The following is a 19,879-nucleotide window of genomic DNA, read 5'->3' on the forward strand; positions in this document are numbered from 1 at the left end:
TATGCAAGCCACTGTGGCAGGTTGTTTAAACCAGTGGTTCTCAACCATTTCTACTTTAAGGCCCACCTGTTCATACTTGTAATGAGTTAATTAAAAAAGATCAATTATTTTTGCTCAGCTATTCTATTAGAATCTAATAATCTATTGTAAAGTGTATTAATGGGATGCAGCATCACTCCCTGTTACAGATGGGAGCCCAGGAATTAAATAAATGCAGTAAAAGCAAACTGTTTTTAACTGTAGGTATTGTATTTAAAACTGTACGGATGTGCCAGAAGCCAAACCATGCATGCAGGTCATTCTCAGTCAGAAGGGATTAATGATCCAAAAGTGGAGTCTGGTTCATTAACACAAGAACTTACTGCCATGTTTGTGTTCAGCAAACAAGCAAGTTATTAAAACCAAGAAGTGCACTCAAAAGAAGTGGATATAGAAACCACTCAATGGGATTAGACCCTTACACGCTAACAAAGAAGGATTTTTGCTATGAAAGCCAAATTTACCACAAAAATTTGACATTACTAGAATAAATTTTGTTCCTGTTGTAGCCGTAACTAAATACAAAGACAGTAGTTTTGCATACTATTAATTAATTTAATGTGAAGCTAATTAACCGACAATCAGCAGATTTTAAGGGTTTTTCTTAAAGGTAGTGTATATTTTTAGTCTTTTGTATCTGTAGTTATTTGTATCTGTACATGCACGATCCAACCAGCTCTGCTGATCAACTTGGCGTGTTTAAATAAAGCTATTCATTACGAGTTGGAAAATGATCCATCCGTTGAGTTCCCCGACATCTCAAACTACCTGCTGCTGCAGACATCGTTCTGCATGGACACCCAGATGAAAACCTGGAAGAGCATGGAGGGGTACAACTTTTTATATGTGGCTGGGTTAAAGATCTAGGGATCAGGACACAACAAGATAAATCTTGTATTGTTTATACCCAGGGAAGGAGAAATTTCTGGGCTTTTTGTACATGTCTTTGCGATGGTTGCTAGGATGCTACAGGTTTTAGTATCAGGTGTAAACAAACCACAGCTGCTCGATTCTCCCTGCTCTCCTCTTCCAGCAGGCATCACAGATCCATATAATTTACCCACAAACGTATTTATTTATTCTGCCCACTACGTGTGCTGTTTGTGCTCTCTCTCTCTCTCTCTCTCTCTCTCTCTCTCTCTCTCTCTCTCTCTCGGTGCGCACACATGCTTGGGTTAAATGTAGAGGAGGAATGTGACAACAATAAAGGCTTGTTCTTCTTAATTTACCCACAAATGTATTTATTCCACTTGAAAAGTTTTCAGCAAACCAGCTACCCAGATGTGGGACACTACGACATCCTGAACTATTTAGTATGTGGTTTCAAACTTGGAAAAAAATTAGTGGGCCACGGCGCAGTGGTTGAGAAACGCTGGTTTAAACTGCTTCACCTTACATTTGATTCAAACTTCACGCAAGCAATACACACTCCCATGTGGGCTAATATTTGGAGTAACTTCAGCCACAAGGAATGTGCGATGTAAAATATAACTTATTCTGTCGTCTTCTGGGTGGTACGGTGGTGTAGTGGTTAGCACGGTTGCCTCACAGCAAGAAGGTTCCGGGTTCGAACCCAGCCAAACCGTGTGAGAACTGTGAACATCCGGCACCTCAAGACTAGAGATTTAAAATCGGTGCTTCTATAGCCAATAAAACCACTTGTTTGAATTTCTTTGAGAAAAAGCACCAGTATTGGCAGTCTACCCAACAGAACTGCAATAAGTTGTACAAAAGCTCGTTATTTGTCCTTGTGTATGGGCTGGTGCACGTTTTGTGTTGTGATGGATCTTTTCTTGTGTGTGTGCATTCCCTTAGGGCCTGTTCCACTCAAATTTGGAATCCAGCCGCTCCACACGGCACCATGGGCTGGTGGAGAGAGTCCCTAGAGACCGACGCTTTGCCTCCCCCAGCCGACCGTACAGGAGACATGTATCCTTCCATTCAGCGAACTGCGTTTGCTCTGTTGTATCAGTTAATGTCTTTAGAACAAACGATGTCCTTTGAAAAGTGTTCAGTGGGCCATTTGCTTATTGGAAAGGGGTTTATGTTTGCAGTTGTGCCCTTGACCTTTGACTTAAGATGGACAGCTCTCACTGCAGCTCTGCATACCTGTCTCCACCCCCTGACCCGAGCTGGAGAAGGTAATGCTTACTAATGAAATCTAACGATGAGCTCGGTCAAGACCTTTGTGTGGCGCATGTATTAACTTCACTGTGCATTTTGTCGTGTAATTGAAAGGTGTGTGCGTGTGTGTGTGTGTGTGTGTGTGTGTGTGTGTGTCTTGTGATGCACTAACACTAGCACTGACAGAACTAACCCAACGGTGCTGCTTCAGTTACCACTCCTCCACAGCTTTGTCTTCAGTTGCTTTTCAGGCATTTTGGTCAGATTTTCCCATCTTCTTTCATCTTTTTCTTTAACTTTTTAGCAAGCCGTTTTTAATATATTTGTCTGACTTGGGATATCTTCATTTCTACTATTCATCTCTTTCCGTTTCTGGCTTCACTAAATGGAACAGACTCCGTCTCAATGAGTGGGATACTGACTTTCCAAACGAATCACTTATTACTGATTAAACGACAAAGTACTTCATTTTTGACCATTCGGTTTATTAGATTGGTAATTTCAGTTTAGATTTTCTCAAATCTTGGTGGTGGATTGCCCAGTTTAAGCCTGGAGGATTCAGTAAACATGTATACTTATTCTATCCACGTTCACTGGATATGAGCAATCGCGCACTCGGATTGGCTACTCTACTACTAGGATATCAGCTCATACACTACCGTTCAAAAGTTTGGGGTCACCCAGACAATTTTGTGTTTTCCATGAAAAGTCACACTTTTATTTCCCACCTTAAGTTGTAAAATGAATAGAAAATATAGTCAAGACATTTTTCTGGCCATTTTGAGCATTTAATCGACCCCACAAATGTGATGCTCCAGAAACTCAATCTGCTCAAAGGAAGGTCAGTTTTATAGCTTCTCTAAAGAGCTCAACTGTTTTCAGCTGTGCTAACATGATTGTACAAGGGTTTTCTAATCATCTATTAGCCTTCTGAGGCAATGAGCAAACACATTGTACCATTAGAACACTGGAGTGAGAGTTGCTGGAAATGGGCCTCTATACACCTATGGAGATATTGCACCAAAAACCAGACATTTGCAGCTAGAATAGTCATTTACCACATTAGCAATGTATAGAGTGGATTTCTGATTAGTTTAAAGTGATCTTCATTGAAAAGAACAGTGCTTTTCTTTCAAAAATAAGGACATTTCAAAGTGACCCCAAACTTTTGAACGGTAGTCTATACTGTGAGTAGAGGAAAAACAGAATGGCGGCGCGTGCTGCTGTGAGCCAAGCACGGACGAAATAAAAACTCTCTACTTGAAAACAAAACCCCAAAAACTAATAAAAAAAAAAAAGCAACAAAATATGGAATAAAAGTATTTGATGGTAAGAACGTATCTTTTTTTTTTTCAAGAATTATTATTATCGCTTTTTTCACAAATTGCTCCTGTCAGTTCACCGGTTTGTTTACGTTCTCAGCAGAAACGATTTTGTCGGATGTTTTGTGTAAAGTTTTTATTTATCGAATTTGCTAAAAATCAAAACACTCCATTTCTCAAAATCCAGTGAAATGTGGGTAGAATAAAAGTTATTCCGCTCAATCTCGTCGTACATGGCTTATAGCTATGTGCCTCGTTGGCTATCCGCTCACGTACGACTCGATTTCATGGAATAACCAAGTGTTCCATTGTATCAGTGAAGTCTAAACGCTTTTTGATTAACAACTGTATAAATCCTAGCCACACACCCACAGCGGAAACCTGTGAAGTAAGTATTGAGACATGTGCTGGCTTGCATGGAAAAAAGTTAGTTGATGAATATCCTGATGTAAATTCCATTGACCATGTCCTTGGCAGTACTGGTTTGGGTTATAGGGTGAGAGAAAGGCTCGATGTACTATATATGCTGTCGGTGTCCCTCTTTCTGATTTTTACCCTTTGGCTGCTTTCGGTACTTTCGTAAGCCTGCTCCATTTTTTCCTCTTGGTGCTGGAAATAATGGGCATTTTTCTGTCAATCATAAAGGAACTGGTCCAGTAATTTCTCCATGGACAAGAACCCATTGTTCCGTCTTCCCACCACAGCACTCAACAGGTGAATTCGCCTCTCTGATGCTCTCTCTCTCTCTCTCTCTCTCTCTGATTATCTCTGTCTGTGTCTGTCTCTCTACATCTCGTTTGCTTTCCATTCCTTTCCATTTTTCTTTGACCCTGTGTCCAGCTGTCTTTTCCACTCTCCTTTTCTTTCCTCTCTTGCCTTTTTTTTCCTGAACTCATATGATGAGGTGTTCTGACAGCACTAGGACTCGGACGGTAAGTGTGTGTGTGTGTGTGTGTGTGTGTGTGTGTGTGTGTGAAGGGCTTGTGTTGGAGAGCAGGTGTGAGCTGTTTCTACTTTTATGCATGCACTGACTGACCTGAGTAAACAGTCTGGGGTTATTGTATTTTAGTCACTTCTGCATGCCTTGTTAGCGATGCATCACTATGGAGAATTTCTCAGTTTTATTTGGTGTGTTGTTGTGATTTTCTGCACTAACGGTGTCCTTAAAACTGCTTTCCCCATTTGTAGGAAGGAGCAGTAAGAGAGGTTATTTGTTTGCTCCTTTGTCTTTACAGTCGCCATCTCCTGAGACTGCTACCTTCTCAAAAGCTGTTCTGCCATCTTCACCTGACTTCATTTTCACCTTGTTCTCGTCTGCTCTTTAGAACGAACTCCGACTCTGCTCTGCACACCAGTGTGATGAACCCTCCCACTGGAGATCCATTCAGTACAGGATACGCCCTAAGTCCACACGGGAGACGCAGCGGTGGGTTCCTCACTAACTTGCAGTGGTGCTTAAGTTTATGAACCCTTTAGAATTTTCTATATTTCTGCATAAATATGATCTAAAACATCATCAGACTTGTACACGAGTCCTAAAAGTAGATAAAGAGAACCCAGTTAAACAAATGAGACAAAAAATATTATACTCGGTCATTTATTTATTGAGGAAAATGATCCAATATTACATATCTGTGAGTGGCAAAAGTATGTGAGCCTCTAGGATTAGCAGTTAATTTGAAGGTGAAATTAGAGTCAGGTGTTTTCAATCAATGGGATGACAGTCAGGTGTGAGTGGGCACCCTGTTTTATTTAAAGAACAGGGATCTATCAAAGTCTGATCTTCACAACACACGTTTGTGGAAGTGTATCATGGCACGAACAAAGGAGATTTCTGAGGACCTCAGAAAAAGCGTTGTTGATGCTCATCAGGCTGGAAAAGGTTACAAAACCATCTCTAAAGAGTTTGGACTCCACCAATCCACAGTCAGACAGATTGTGTACAAATGGAGGAAATTCAAGACCATTGTTACCCTCTCCAGGAGTGGCCGACCAATAAAGATCACTCCAAGAGCAAGGCGTGTAATAGTTGGCGAGGTCACAAAGGACCCCAGGGTAACTTCTAAGCAACTGAAGGCCTCTCTCACATTGGCTAATGTTAATGTTCACGAGTCCACCATCAGGAGAACACTGAACAACAATGGTGTGCATGGCAGGGCTGCAAGGAGAAAGCCACTGCTCTCCAAAAAGAACATTGCTGCTCATCTGCAGTTTGCTAAAGATCATGTGGACAAGCCAGAAGGCTATTGGAAAAATGTTTTGTGGACGGATGAGACCAAAATAGAACTTTTTGGTTTAAATGAGAAGCGTTATGTTTGGAGAAAGGAAAACACTGCATTCCAGTATAAGAACCTTATCCCATCTGTGAAACATGGTGGTGGTAGTATCATGGTTTGGGCCTGTTTTGCTGCATCTGGGCCAGGACGGCTTGCCATCATTGATGGAAGAATGAATTCTGAATTATACCAGCGAATTCTAAAGGGAAATGTCAGGACATCTGTCCATGAACTGAATCTCAAGAGAAAGTGGGTCATGCAGCAAGACAACGACCCTAAGCACACAAGTCGTTCTACCAAAGAATGGTTAAAGAAGAATAAAGTTCATGTTTTGGAATGGCCAAGTCAAAGTCCTGACCTTAATCCAATCGAAATGTTGTGGAAGGACCTGAAGCGAGCAGTTCATGTGAGGAAACCCACCAACATCCCAGAGTTGAAGCTGTTCTGTACGGAGGAATGGGCTAAAATTCCTCCAAGCCGGTGTACAGGACTGATCAACAGTTACCGGAAATGTTTAGTTGCAGTTATTGCTGCACAAGGGGGTCACACCAGATACTGAAAGCAAAGGTTCACATACAGTGGTGCTTGAAAGTTTGTGAACCCTTCAGAATTTTCTATATTTCTGCATAAATATGACCTAAAACATCATCAGATTTTCACACAAGTCCTAAAAGTAGATAAAGAGAACCCAGTTAAACAAATGAGACAAAAATATGATACTTGGTCATTTATTTATTGAAGAAAATGATCCAATATTACATATCTGCGAGTGGCAAAAGTATGTGAACCTTTGCTTTCAGTACCTGATGTGACCCCCTTGTGCAGCAATAACTGCAACTAAACGTTTCTGGTAACTGTTGATCAGTCCTGCACACCGGCTTGGAGGAATTTTAGCCCGTTCCTCCGTACAGAACAGCTTCAACTTTGGGATGTTGGTGGGTTTCCTCACATGAACTGCTCGCTTCAGGTCCTTCCACAACATTTCCATTGGATTAAGGTCAGGACGTTGACTTGGCCATTCCAAAACATTAACTTTTATTCTTCTTTAACCATTCTTTGGTAGAACAACTTGTGTGCTTAGGGTCGTTGTCTTGCTGCATGACCCACCTTCTCTTGAGATTCAGTTCATGGACAGATGTCCTGACATTTTCCTTTAGAATTCACTGGTATAATTCAGAATTCATTGTTCCATCAATGATGGCAAGCCGTCCTGGCCCAGATGCAGCAAAACAGGCCCAAACCATGATACTACCACCACCATGTTTCACAGATGGGATAAGGTTCTTATGCTGGAATGCAGTGTTTCCCTTTCTCCAAACATGACGCTTCTCATTTAAACCAAAAAGTTCTATTTTGGTCTCATCCATCCACAAAAAACATTTTTCCAGTGGCCTTCTGGCTTGTCCATGTGATCTTTAGCAAACTGCAGACGAGCAGCAATGTTCTTTTTGGAGTGCAGTGGCTTTCTCCTTGCAACCCTGCCATGCACACCATTGTTGTTCAGTGTTCTCCTGATGGTGGACTCATGAACATTAACATTAGCCGATGTGAGAGAGGCCTTTGGTTGCTTAGAAGTTACCCTGGGGTCCTTTGTGACCTCGCCGACTATTACATGCCTTGCTCTTGGAGTGATCTTTGTTGGTCGGCCACTCCTGTGGAGGGTAACAATGGTTTTGAATTTCCTCCATTTGTACACAATCTGTCTGATTGTGGATTGGTGGAGTCCAAACTCTTTAGAGATGGTTTTGTAACCTTTTCCAGCCTGATGAGCATCAACAACGCTTTCTCTAAGGTCCTCAGAAATCTCCTTTGTTCGTGCCATGATACACTTCCACAAACATGTGCTGTGAAGATCAGACTTTGATAGATCCCTGTTCTTTAAATAAAACAGGGTGCCCACTCACACCTGATTGTCATCCCATTGATTGAAAACACCTGACTCTAATTTCACCTTCAAATTAACTGCTAATCCTAGAGGCTCACATACTTTTGCCACTCACAGATGTGTAATATTGGATCATTTTCCTCAATAAATAAATGACCAAGTATAATATTTTTGTCTCATTTGTTTAACTGGGTTCTCTTTATCTACTTTTAGGACTTGTGTGAAAATCTGATGCTGTTTTAGGTCGTATTTATGCAGAAATCTAGAAAATTCTCAAGGGTTCACAAACTTTCAAGCACCACTGTATTCTCATCCCTGCAGTGTGACTGACATTGCGTGTGTTTTAACTTTCTTCTGTCTGTATTACAGGTTTGCCTGAGGGTGAAGGGCGGAGAAGTAAGTCAGTGATCATCTTTCACCGCAGTGGCCATGAAACATTTCGTCAATTTTTAATATCAGTAGAATGAGCCGTAAGTTTAAAAATAAAAAGGTTACTGAGATGTTGATTTACTATCCCGATTTCTGCACAGTGTTTCCATATCCAGTCCCTCCAATAGAGGAGAACGTATTAGATGAAGGCAGGCTTTTAAAACCCTGGGACACAAAGAAGGTATTCTGAGCGATTATCTTATTAAAATAATTGTGTTCTCAGTATCATTTGCTGTAGTTGATTGATTTTTGCCTTTGTGTGCTCCAGTTACCCATGCTGTCCTCACGACCAAAATCTTGTGAAGTACCTGGAATCAAGTACGTCTCAAACTCCACCCCCCCAAAAAAAATAAATAAATAAAAATACGTTTGAAGTCTGTGAAATGGTTAAACTGATCTGTTTCATAATTTATCAATTGCCTTATCTTTTATACACAATTTGTATATATTTCTCACCGAATAAAACCTTACACTCCTCTCTCTCTCTCTCTCTCTCCTCTCCTTTATTATTAGTATATTCCCTTCACCAGATCAGCAGTCCAATGCCCCTGTTGTCCCGTCTGCTTTGAATACTGGAGGTTCTCTGCCTGACCTGTCCAGTCTGCACTTCCCCTCACCGCTGCCAACACCACTCGACCCAGATGAGCCTGGCTACCCGTCTCTCAGCGGGGGCAACAGCACTGGCAACCTAGCCTCCACCCTTACTCAGCTTGGCATCAATACCACTAATGCCTTCAACTCTCCAGGTGTGTGTCTTCATGACATGCAAATGTTGCGAATTAATTTTTTGAAAAAAGGTCAAGACAACACTGCGATCATGACGACGTTACAAGGGGGGGGGGGGGGGCAGGGGGGGAAATCCTTAGAAAATTTCCATTCAGCGTGTTTAACTTGAGACATGTTAAACTGAAGGCAGCTTAGTAATTTGAACACACTACTGGGCCACGCGTTGTCTGACAGCGAAGGACGTAGTAGGTGTACATGTACTCGGAAGTAGCAGCGAGTTTTATCTCCTCTGGGCTGATCTTAATCACCACACAGGATGCGGCCTCCTCGCTGCACTCTTTCAGTGTGGTTTGCAAATCCGAGCTGGAGATTCCCTTCAACATTTAGCAGACAATTATTTTCCCCTTGCCTGTTTATTTTGGGCTGTGCAATTCAAAAAGCACCAGAGAAGTTGTTTGTTTCTGTATTTTACATGCTGAATTCTTGTGTGTCATGCATTCTGTATCTCTCCTTCGCTCTTGCAGGTCTCCTGGCCTCTCTGCAGGGCACACTTAGTAACCCTACTCTCCAGTCTTCTCTTAGCAACCCGAACATCCAGTCATCTTTAAGCAGCCACTCTTTCCCCAACTCCCTTAGCTCTGCCTCGCTGCAGTCATCACTCAGCAATCCTTCCCTGCAGTCCTCCGTCAGCTCCTCCCCTTCTCTGCAGTCGTCCCTCAGCAACCAGTCCCTTCACTCCTCCCTAAGTAACTCTTCTCTAAGTGGTCAGTCCCTCCCATCAGTGAATAGTACAGTGGGGTCAGGCCCCTGTTTAAGTTCCTACCCTACGCTGTTACCTGGCCAGGTGCAGCCACAGTTAAGCTCCTCCCCCCGCAGGCGGGGTCAGCTGTCACCGCTTAACCTGCCCCTGGGCCCGGATTCCCGCAGGCACCACTCCAAACAGTTCTCGCCCACTATCTCGACCACGTTGACTTCAATCACACAGGTAAACAACCCCCACAGTCACAGAAGAGATGCCTGCTGAGCACAGACTTCTAACATCTGCTTGGATGTCACTTTACCCACGAGCAGATACAGTTACATTCCTGTTGGTGGCTTTGACCGGTGAAAATGTTGGACTAGTTACTAAGTTTGGAAAAACATTTCAACAAAGTTTAATTTCAAGCCCTGAAACCACAGGATGGTTACGAAGCACTGAAACTCGAGACTCGTTCCATAAAAGTTATATGAAGTCTCTTGACCGAAAGCTTCACTGCATCAACGGTCATTCATTTTTCCTGAAGTAACTTTTTAAAGGTTTATTATTAGCCCTAGATTATGCGGAACCTCCACCATAGAAATCCTTGTGAATGATAAATGATGATGATGATGTATTAATACGACCCTGCGATTTTAAATTAACAGCTGGGACTAATTGATTATGGGACCCAACTTTTGTATTGAATTATCCGTATGTCTGAGTGATGAAAGCCCGTCCTGACTACTACTACTCCTTCTGTCCAGGGTGTCCCACTAGATACCAGTAACCTTCTGATGGACCAGAGATTACCACCATATCCTTTCAGTCAGCCTCAGCCAGTCCAAAGCAGTGATGCACAGAGAGGCTGCTCCTCACCACAGTCAGGCCAGGCACCAATCCAGCACCAACAATTACAACAACATCAGCAGACAGCACCGTCTCCTCAGCACCACCCACATACACAACACCCACAGGCCATGCAGCTGCACATGCAGAACATGCACAATCTACATAAAACGCAGAACTTTCCATTCGAACACACCCAACGACAACAGGGCTCCCATCTCCAGCCACAGCCGAACCAAAACCGCAACAGCGCAGCTGACACGCCAGGGCCAGTGAACTCGCAGAGCATGCAGGAGCCTGATGGACAGACGCAAACACACATACAAGCTGCACAGCAAGAACAGAACCAGAACCTTCCTCAACTTCAGCAGATCAGCCAGTCTCTAGCCAGCGAACTTGGGCTTTACAACGTGAGTCACTTCTTTTTTGTGATTTCTGATCAGACCAAAAAAAGTTCTGTACCATGCTCTGGTTTGTAGTGCTGTACGTTTTATTTTACTTTCTTGGTATGTTAATCTGTTGTGCAGTGAAACACAATGAATTTTGTTTCACTGTGTGACGTAAGCTTCTTTCGGTCTTTACCCGTTTATGTATTTGCAGTGTATTAGCCAATATGGCTGTTTCTCATGTAGTAACAACAGTGTCAAGTTGCACTGGTTGACTCACTTGAACTAGCTGCCAACAAGACCTAATCATAGCGTTTTATTCATAGTGCAATACCAGTTATAGAACAGTGTGCTGTTTTTTTTTGGTTTGCTTAGTTCAGTGATGGTGGGTTAGGAGTTTGCTTCTCTTAGTAACTTGTGAATCGCTGCTCTCATGCAGTACAAATATTCCATGACCAGCAAAACAGCCTCGTTCCTGCTCGAACAGTGTGTATGTATGTGTGTGTGTGTGTGTGTGTGTGTGTGTGTGTGTGTGTGTGTGTCTGAGAGGGAAATAATTACAGTTTTCTACCCACAAAGTCAGAAAAAGGATGTGGTTCAAAGACGCCTAAACTAAGGCTGCACGTTTTAGCTGTCTTGTGTTCTTGGTGCTGTAGTTAGGTGGTTGTTGAACCATTAGAAGGTTAGAATGGGTTTACTGATTTTTATCTGAACCTTTGTTGAGGAACATATGAAGTTGAAAGGAGGACTCTGTGTGTAAATGTATCTAATATATAGATTTAGGCACTGCCTAAAAGCAGAGCTCCCATCTATTTCTGGGTTGTAGAATTTTCTTATATCATAGCCAGTCTCTTTTTTGTTTTATTTCTTTACTGCCTAGCACTGGCCACTAGGCGGTGTGTGTATGACTGGTAATTACTAACACTGGCCACTAGGCGGTGTGTGTATGACTGGTAATTACTAACACTGGCCACTAGGCGGTGTGTGTATGACTGGTAATTACTAACACTGGCCACTAGGCGGTGTGTGTATGACTGGTAATTACTAACACTGGCCACTAGGCGGTGTGTGTATGACTGGTAATTACTAACACTGGCCACTAGGCGGTGTGTGTATGACTGGTAATTACTAACACTGGCCACTAGGCGGTGTGTATGACTGGTAATTACTAACACTGGCCACTAGGCGGTGTGTATGACTGGTAATTACTAACACTGGCCACTAGGCGGTGTGTGTATGACTGGTAATTACTAACACTGGCCACTAGGCGGTGTGTGTATGACTGGTAATTACTAACACTGGCCACTAGGCGGTGTGTGTATGACTGGTAATTACTAACACTGGCCACTAGGCGGTGTGTGTATGACTGGTAATTACTAACACTGGCCACTAGGCGGTGTGTATGACTGGTAATTACTAATACTGGCCACTAGGCGGTGTGTGTATGACTGGTAATTACTAACACTGGCCACTAGGCGGTGTGTGTATGACTGGTAATTACTAACACTGGCCACTAGGCGGTGTGTGTATGACTGGTAATTACTAACACTGGCCACTAGGCGGTGTGTGTATGACTGGTAATTACTAACACTGACCACTAGGCGGTGTGTATGACTGGTAATTACTAACACTGGCCACTAGGCGGTGTGTATGATTGGTAATTACTAACACTGACCACTAGGCGGTGTGTATGACTGGTGGTACACGGACAAACCACAAAAAATCGACTCGATGGGTTTACCATTATTTCTTAGGTATGGTGCTCCGCTGGGAGCTCCGCTATTAATAGCTCTGTCCTAAGCCCTGCTTCCTGTCTTCTTTTGTTTGAAAGGTCCCTGAGATCAAGATCAGTGTAACACAGGCACTCTTAAGAGGTGTCGGACATTAGTCCTCCATTCATAACTCTGATGGTTTGTACAGTTTCTCAAGCAGAATGGGTATCGCGGAGTCCAGTGTGCAGCATGGATTTGTTTGGAATCTAATCTCTCCTTTTTTGCTTTAGGATTCCTTATTACTGAATTCCCTTCTGGATGATCCATACCTGGGCCTACAACTCACTGGCAGGCAAAACCAGAACTTTTCTCAGCAGGTCAGAAGCAAATATACTATAGCAACAATTCACTGAATAAATGAACAGAAGTGAGTGGTTTTATGAGATTTTCCTGTTTTCCTGAAATGAGTAACGTAACTTCACCATCCTCTTTATTAGAAACTCTTACATCTGCTCAATCATGCGTCAAGTTTGTTTGTATCACGCTTTTGACAATAAACATTGTCGCAAAGCAGCTTTACAGAATTTGAACGACTTAAAACATGAGCTAATTTTATCCCTAATCTATCCCCAATGAGAAGCCTGTGGTGACGGTGGCAAGGAAAAACTCCCTCAGATGACATGAGGAAGAAACCTCGAGAGGAACCAGACTCAAAAGGGAACCCATCCTCATTTGGGCAACAACAGACAACATTAACAGTTTTAACATGAAGTCAGTTTCGTTGATGTTAAAACTCTTCATTGATGGAAACTTGAGTTTCATCATGTCACTGTGGCCTCAGTGCATAAAAATCATGTAGATACAGGTCAGGGGCTTCAGTTAATGTGCTCATCAAACATCAGAATAGTGAACCTGTGCCCACTGGAGCCTCGAATTCCCGTTCTTGTAGCCCAGCCATATCGAAATTTTTCATATTCTGGGATGTTTTTCTGCATACCACAGATGTAGAGTTATTTGAGTTACCAGAGAGTTGTGTCGGTGCAGACCATTCTGGATTTTCCTCTGACCTCTCTGACTAACAAGACCTTTTCACCCACAGAGCTGGTGCAAGTGTGGGTATGTGTGTGTGTGTGTGTGTGTTTATATATAATCAGTGTTTTCCCCAGAAAAAATTAAAGCCCTAAATTCTGGCATGATAATACCCAGACAACTGAGCGCCAATGGCGCAAAAGTGAGCGTCGAAGGCGCGAAGTGAAACTGGGGGGGTCCGGGGGCATCCCCCTCCGGAAAATTTTTGAAAATAGATGCTCTCGGGTGCATTTTCAGGGTCTCTGAGAGGTTTTAGATCCATGATTATAGGCTAGATTTTACCAGTGTTTCAATGATTTCTGACCTAAATAGTATTAATGTATACACATTTGAAATTTCACCTTAAAGTTCAACATGCAAGTTAAACTGTTTTGTTATAGATTACTGAGGTATATGATAGATTGAAAATCTACGGGGATCCCTTGCACTTAATTATCTATGATCAAGTAGTGTTGTAACAAAAATGTGCATGAAAATATGAACAGTGGTTCGCGCCATCTTATGCAATCCAATGAAGAGAATCGATCACAAAGGGATCTGAACGTAAGACCTGCCACCTTAAAATAAGTTGCTGTATTACTATAACTGTAATGATTTAGAATGTTTCTGATGCAATTACCATAATATATGTATAACTAATACACTGAAAAGAAAAACTGCATATTATAAAGTTTAAATTTTGGCACTTTATTAAATGGACTAGATTAAGATTAAAACATACTTGAAGGAAAGGAAAACTTAATTTCTACAGTTTAAGTTTGCAGAAAGATTATGTACTTTTAAACACATTTCATGAAGGGAATTTGTTAATAAGTGTCAAATGTAGCATAATTTCGAATAATAATGATAAGCGTATTTGGCAGTGTGATGTCACTGTGAGCCTTTAACAAAAGAATAATCCGGAGCCGCCTTTTGTTAAATGGATCCCAGTGACATCACGCTGCCAAAAACGCTTATGATTATTATTTGAAATGATGCTGTATTTGACACATTTGGACAACTTCACTTCGTGAGAGTGTTTATAAGCACATAATCTTTCTGCAAACCCAAACTAATTAATTAAGTTTTCTACTCCTTTAAAGCAGATTAATTCTCCTTGGCTTTTGCTCGGCCCAATGTTGGGCGACCCTCTCATAGTCCATCTCGCTGTCATCCATGCTGATGTGGATTAATTTGTCCAGCGAGTCTTCTCCTAGCTTATTAAAATCAGTCGGCTTTGTCCGTCTGGTGGGGGACAACATCGGCAGCCGATGAGATCGCTTATAATGAATCTGAAACTTCTGGGATGTCTGACGTTTTCTTTCGATATTTTTATTGGACGGTTTGAACACGTGATCTTGACGTAGCCAACAGATTACAGTTTGTTTACATCATACCACGCGGACAGATTACTTTGACAGAATCAACACAAACATTGGAAAAAAAGGCCGCTTGTTTAACACAAATATCAGTCAATATGTAAATGGATCTGTTATTTGCTCTCCGGTGTATCTAGTTACTTGTGGGTAGGAAATTTAACGTATCGGTATAAATCTAAGCGTATCGGATTTTAATTAAAGCAACTAAGCGTATCGGCAGGCAGAGCAAGTGTGTGTGTGTATATGTGTGTGTATGTATATATATATACACACACGCACGCGCGCGCGCGCGCGCGCGCGCATATTAAACACAATTTTTTTTTCTTTCTGTGTATGGACATGAGTGTTTTACTGGGAAATACACCACTCATATTTTTCAAACAAGTTACATCCAGGACATTGAGAACCAAAACCGTGACATAAATCTCTGTTTTTTTCGCGGTCCAAGTCCTGCGCTCTGATTGGCTGGCAAGCGGGTCTGTATCCTACAGTACGGACCCCGGTTACGGACCTCTGACGACTCGCTCGTTCACAACAACAACAAACATAGTAGCAATTTTTGTCAACATTTATTAGATTTATTTATAAGATTATCAAAACATCTTATAATTTTTTGCCAGCATTTCTCAGGAGAATAGCATTAATTTTACAGCATGGATAGCGATAACAACAGTGTTCACAGCGAAAGCGAGTTTTACTACCCTGAGGAAGAAGAAATAAAATACAACATTTCAGGAGAAAGCTAAAAACCTCCAATTTGCTAACGCCGAGCAAAAGCATGGCTGAATCCTGAATGACTCCTATTTGTATAAATAGGGGACCACATAGGCGGCAAAATGTAGTTTTTTCCTGCCATGGAAGTGCACTTGTATACCGAGGAGGAAGCCATTTATATTACAGCCATGAATGAGGATTCAAAATGGCGGCTCGGCTCGGTTTTCCCTTTCGGGCGCTCTCGTTTTCTGTTAGAATTTGGTAAAGAAAAAAATAAATGTTATTTACCAGCTTAAGGTCGGTCCGTATGGTGAAATACCGTGAGCTCGGCCTTGAATACTGACCTCGGCCCAGAGGGCCTCGCTCAGTACTTTCAAGACCTCGGTCACGGTATTTCACCATACGGACCTCCCAGCTGGTAAATAGTGTGTGTGTGTGTGTATACGGTATATGTCACTTGTGAGGAAATCGATGAATTGTTTTGATAAATTTGGGTACTTTGTTTGTGAATGTGTCAATATAATAAAAAAAAGATATGAAGTTTGTCTTCTCATGCTGAAAATACTCAACTGCTGCTTTCACTCATGAATATGTTCACCACTCGAAGATGAACTTCATATCTTCGCGCAACTGTGTAATATCTCTCTCTCTTTTTTATATATATATATATATATATACATATACACACACACACTCACCGGCCACTTTATTAGGTACACCTGTCCAACTGCTCGTTAACACTTAATTTCTAATCAGCCAATCACATGGCGGCAACTCAGTGCATTTAGGCATGTAGACATGGTCAAGACAATCTCCTGCAGTTCAAACCGAGCATCAGTATGGGGAAGAAAGGTGATTTGAGTGACTTTGAACGTGGCATGGTTGTTGGTGCCAGAAGGGCTGGTCTGAGTATTTCAGAAACTGCTGATCTACTGGGATTTTCACGCACAACCATCACTAGGGTTTACAGAGAATGGTCCGAAAAAGAAAAAATATCCAGTGAGCGGCAGTTCTGTGGGCGGAAATGCCTTGTTGATGCCAGAGGTCAGAGGAGAATGGCCAGACTGGTTCGAGCTGATAGAAAGTCAACAGTGACTCAAATAACCACCCGTTACAACCAAGGTAGGCAGAAGAGCATCTCTGAACGCACAGTACGTCGAACTTTGAGGCAGATGGGCTACAGCGGCAGAAGACCACGCCGGGTGCCACTCCTTTCAGCTAAGAACAGGAAACTGAGGCTACAATTTGCACAAGCTCATCGAAATTGGACAATAGAAGATTGGAAAAACGTTGCCTGGTCTGATGAGTCTCGATTTCTGCTGCGACATTCGAATGGTAGGGTCAGAATTTGGCGTCAACAACATGAAAGCATGGATCCATCCTGCCTTGTATCAACGGTTCAGGCTGGTGGTGGTGGTGTAATGGTGTGGGGAATATTTTCTTGGCACTCTTTGGGCCCCTTGGTACCAATTGAGCATCGTTGCAACGCCACAGCCTACCTGAGTATTGTTGCTGACCATGTCCATCCCTTTATGACCACAATGTACCCAACTTCTGATGGCTACTTTCAGCAGGATAATGCGCCATGTCATAAAGCTGGAATCATCTCAGACTGGTTTCTTGAACATGACAATGAGTTCACTGTACTCAAATGGCCTCCACAGTCACCAGATCTCAATCCAATAGAGCATCTTTGGGATGTGGTGGAACGGGAGATTCGCATCATGGATGTGCAGCCGACAAATCTGCGCCAACTGTGTGATGCCATCATGTCAATATGGACCAAACTCTCTGAGGAATGCTTCCAGCACCTTGTTGAATCTATGCCACGAAGAATTGAGGCAGTTCTGAAGGCAAAAGGGGGTCCAACCCATTACTAGCATGGTGTACCTAATAAAGTGGCCGGTGAGTGTATAATATATATAAAATGAGAGATTGCACAGTTGCGCAAAGTTGTTAATCTTCTATTCATAACTCTGATGGTTGCCTCATTTCTGTGTCAACTCTTGAGTCTGTTGTGTGTAAAAATCACAGGAGATCAACAGATTCTGAAATACTCAAACCAGCAGATCCGGCACCAGCAAGCATTTTCTGTATTGTGGTGTTGCAGCATGATTTTGTTGATTTGGATAATTGCAGAAATGAACAGGCGTACAGGTTCTCCTCATAAAATGGTCAGTGAGTGTAGATGGGCTGCTTAATATGAATTAAAGTTATTACTTATTTATCATAAAAACAATGGACGTTTCTGAACTCTGGACGTATGAACTATGGAGATGTGTGTTTGCTACACTCCGGCTGAGTCTGGAGTCATTGCTTGTTTTGAAACTGATGTATACTTTGTGATTTTGTTCGACTTTGTTTCGACTCAAATGTAGCCTCAATGTTGTTGTTGTTGATTCAAAACCTGCTAGTCAGCTCCATTTAATAAATAAGATCACATAGTTCTGATCCATCCCCAACATCCAACTGGATCTTTTCATTGTTCTTTCTTTCATGTGTTTTCTTCTTGTAGTTCACCATTGACTCTCATGTGGAGGGTTTGACCTTTAACCACAATGTGGACTCTGGAACCCCCGCTAAAGGCCAGGATGGCTCCTACCCCAGCAACCAAGGGGTGCTGGACTTGCTGGACTCCTCAGATCAGCAGTTCCTCAATGCCAGTCAGAACCAGAACTATGGAAGTGGGCGCCACCCTGTCCCCAACATCATACTGACTGGTGTGTGTTGGTTACTAGGCATTTAATGATCTATCATGCAACAATAAATCACGATACAATTTGACTATTCAAAATGATAATGGCATGTTGTGGTTTTGTTTTTAATTACTCTATATTATTAGGCTGTGTAATTTTTTCCGAGCTGTAATTGCCTTGTTTAGACATCAGCAGGTGTAAAATAGCAGTAATACACTGACTTCATCGTAGGCAGAAGTAACCCAACTCCAAACAATGCCGCGAAAAAAAACCCGGAACTAAAGCTGGGCATACACTGTGCGATTTTTGGCCTGATTTTGACACGATTTTCACTCGTGCGACTGTTTTGGAGATCGGGCCGAGTTTTAGCTCAATCGTGCGTCTCGGATCGTGTAGTATACGTGGGGTAACGACAAGCGATTAACACCTCACAACCTCCTCCTGATCGATCGGATAAAAATCAAACCTGTTTGAAATCCTGAGCATCGCATCCGAGCATCGCATCGTATAGCGTGAGAACAGGAATCGTAAGCTGCGTGCTGTTTACCCCTGCGATTCACTCGTACAGTGTGAGCAGCAGCTGAATACCGCGATTGAAAAAATCGCAGTGTATGCCCAGCTTAAAATGGGTAAAACGCTTTTGTGCGATTGACTTTATACACAAATTCAACAAGAAAGCTGAATAAAAGGGAAAAAAAGGATGTAGTTTTGTGTTTTAAGCTGGTTACAGCCTTCACTAAGGCCTATTTGTTAACCTTTTTAAGAAAAGGAATAGGCTATTTTATTTTTTTTCGCCGTGCGGTTTTCATCAAATCCTGCGCTCTGATTGGCTGGTGAGCGGGTCCATATCCTATGGTCCGGACCTCTGGCGACTCACTCGTTCACAACAACAACAAACATAGTAGCAATTTTTGTCAACATTTAGCTTTTTTTATAAGATTTATTTATAAGATTTTTATTAAAAATCTTATAAATTTTTGCCAGCATTTCGCAGGAGAATAGCATTAATTTTACAGCATGGATAGCGATAACGACAGTGTCCACAGTGAAGGCGAGTTTTACTACCCTGAGGAAGAAGAAATAAAATAAAACATTTCAGGAGAAAGATAAAAACTTGTAATTTGCCAACACCGAGCAAAAGCATGGCTGAATCCTGAATGACTCCTATTTGTATAAATAGGGGACCACATAGGCGGCAAAATGTAGTTGTTTTCCTGCCATGGAAGTGCACTTGTATACCGAGGAGGAAGCCATTTGCATTACAGCCGTGAATGAGGATTCAAAATGGCGGCTCGGCTCGGTTTTCCCTTTCGGGCGCTCTCGTTTCCTGTTAGAATTTGGTAAAGAGAAAAATAAATATATTATTTACCAGCTTAAGGTCGGTCCGTATGGTGAAATACCGTGACCTCGGCCTTGAATACTGACCTCGGCCCAAAGGGCCTCGCTCAGTACTTTCAAGACCTCGGTCACGGTATTTCACCATACGGACCTCCCAGCTGGTAAATAACATATATTTATTTTACTCCAACATTTAAAAA

The 19,879-nt window shown here is 42.2% G+C and overlaps 1 protein-coding gene across 3 annotated transcripts in view; it reads left to right on the forward strand.

The window, feature by feature from the left end:
• LOC132886775 (CREB-regulated transcription coactivator 2-like) overlaps nucleotides 1-19,879 on the forward strand; it is a 54,424-nt gene that overhangs the window by 31,439 nt on the left and 3,106 nt on the right. For 2 of the 3 annotated variants that reach the window (XM_060921830.1, XM_060921832.1), the window contains exons 3-14: nucleotides 1,855-1,968; nucleotides 2,119-2,180; nucleotides 4,131-4,199; nucleotides 4,811-4,911; nucleotides 8,016-8,042; nucleotides 8,177-8,256; nucleotides 8,344-8,393; nucleotides 8,589-8,821; nucleotides 9,326-9,786; nucleotides 10,305-10,796; nucleotides 12,775-12,861; nucleotides 18,161-18,365. In XM_060921830.1, the coding sequence (XP_060777813.1) occupies nucleotides 1,855-1,968; nucleotides 2,119-2,180; nucleotides 4,131-4,199; nucleotides 4,811-4,911; nucleotides 8,016-8,042; nucleotides 8,177-8,256; nucleotides 8,344-8,393; nucleotides 8,589-8,821; nucleotides 9,326-9,786; nucleotides 10,305-10,796; nucleotides 12,775-12,861; nucleotides 18,161-18,365 (1,981 nt within the window). The remainder of the gene's footprint in view (nucleotides 1-1,854; nucleotides 1,969-2,118; nucleotides 2,181-4,130; nucleotides 4,200-4,810; nucleotides 4,912-8,015; nucleotides 8,043-8,176; nucleotides 8,257-8,343; nucleotides 8,394-8,588; nucleotides 8,822-9,325; nucleotides 9,787-10,304; nucleotides 10,797-12,774; nucleotides 12,862-18,160; nucleotides 18,366-19,879) is intronic. The other variant, XM_060921831.1, reaches the window with a different exon arrangement.

This window comes from Neoarius graeffei, chromosome 5 (genome assembly GCF_027579695.1).
Source record: "Neoarius graeffei isolate fNeoGra1 chromosome 5, fNeoGra1.pri, whole genome shotgun sequence".
Lineage (NCBI taxonomy): Eukaryota > Metazoa > Chordata > Actinopteri > Siluriformes > Ariidae > Neoarius > Neoarius graeffei.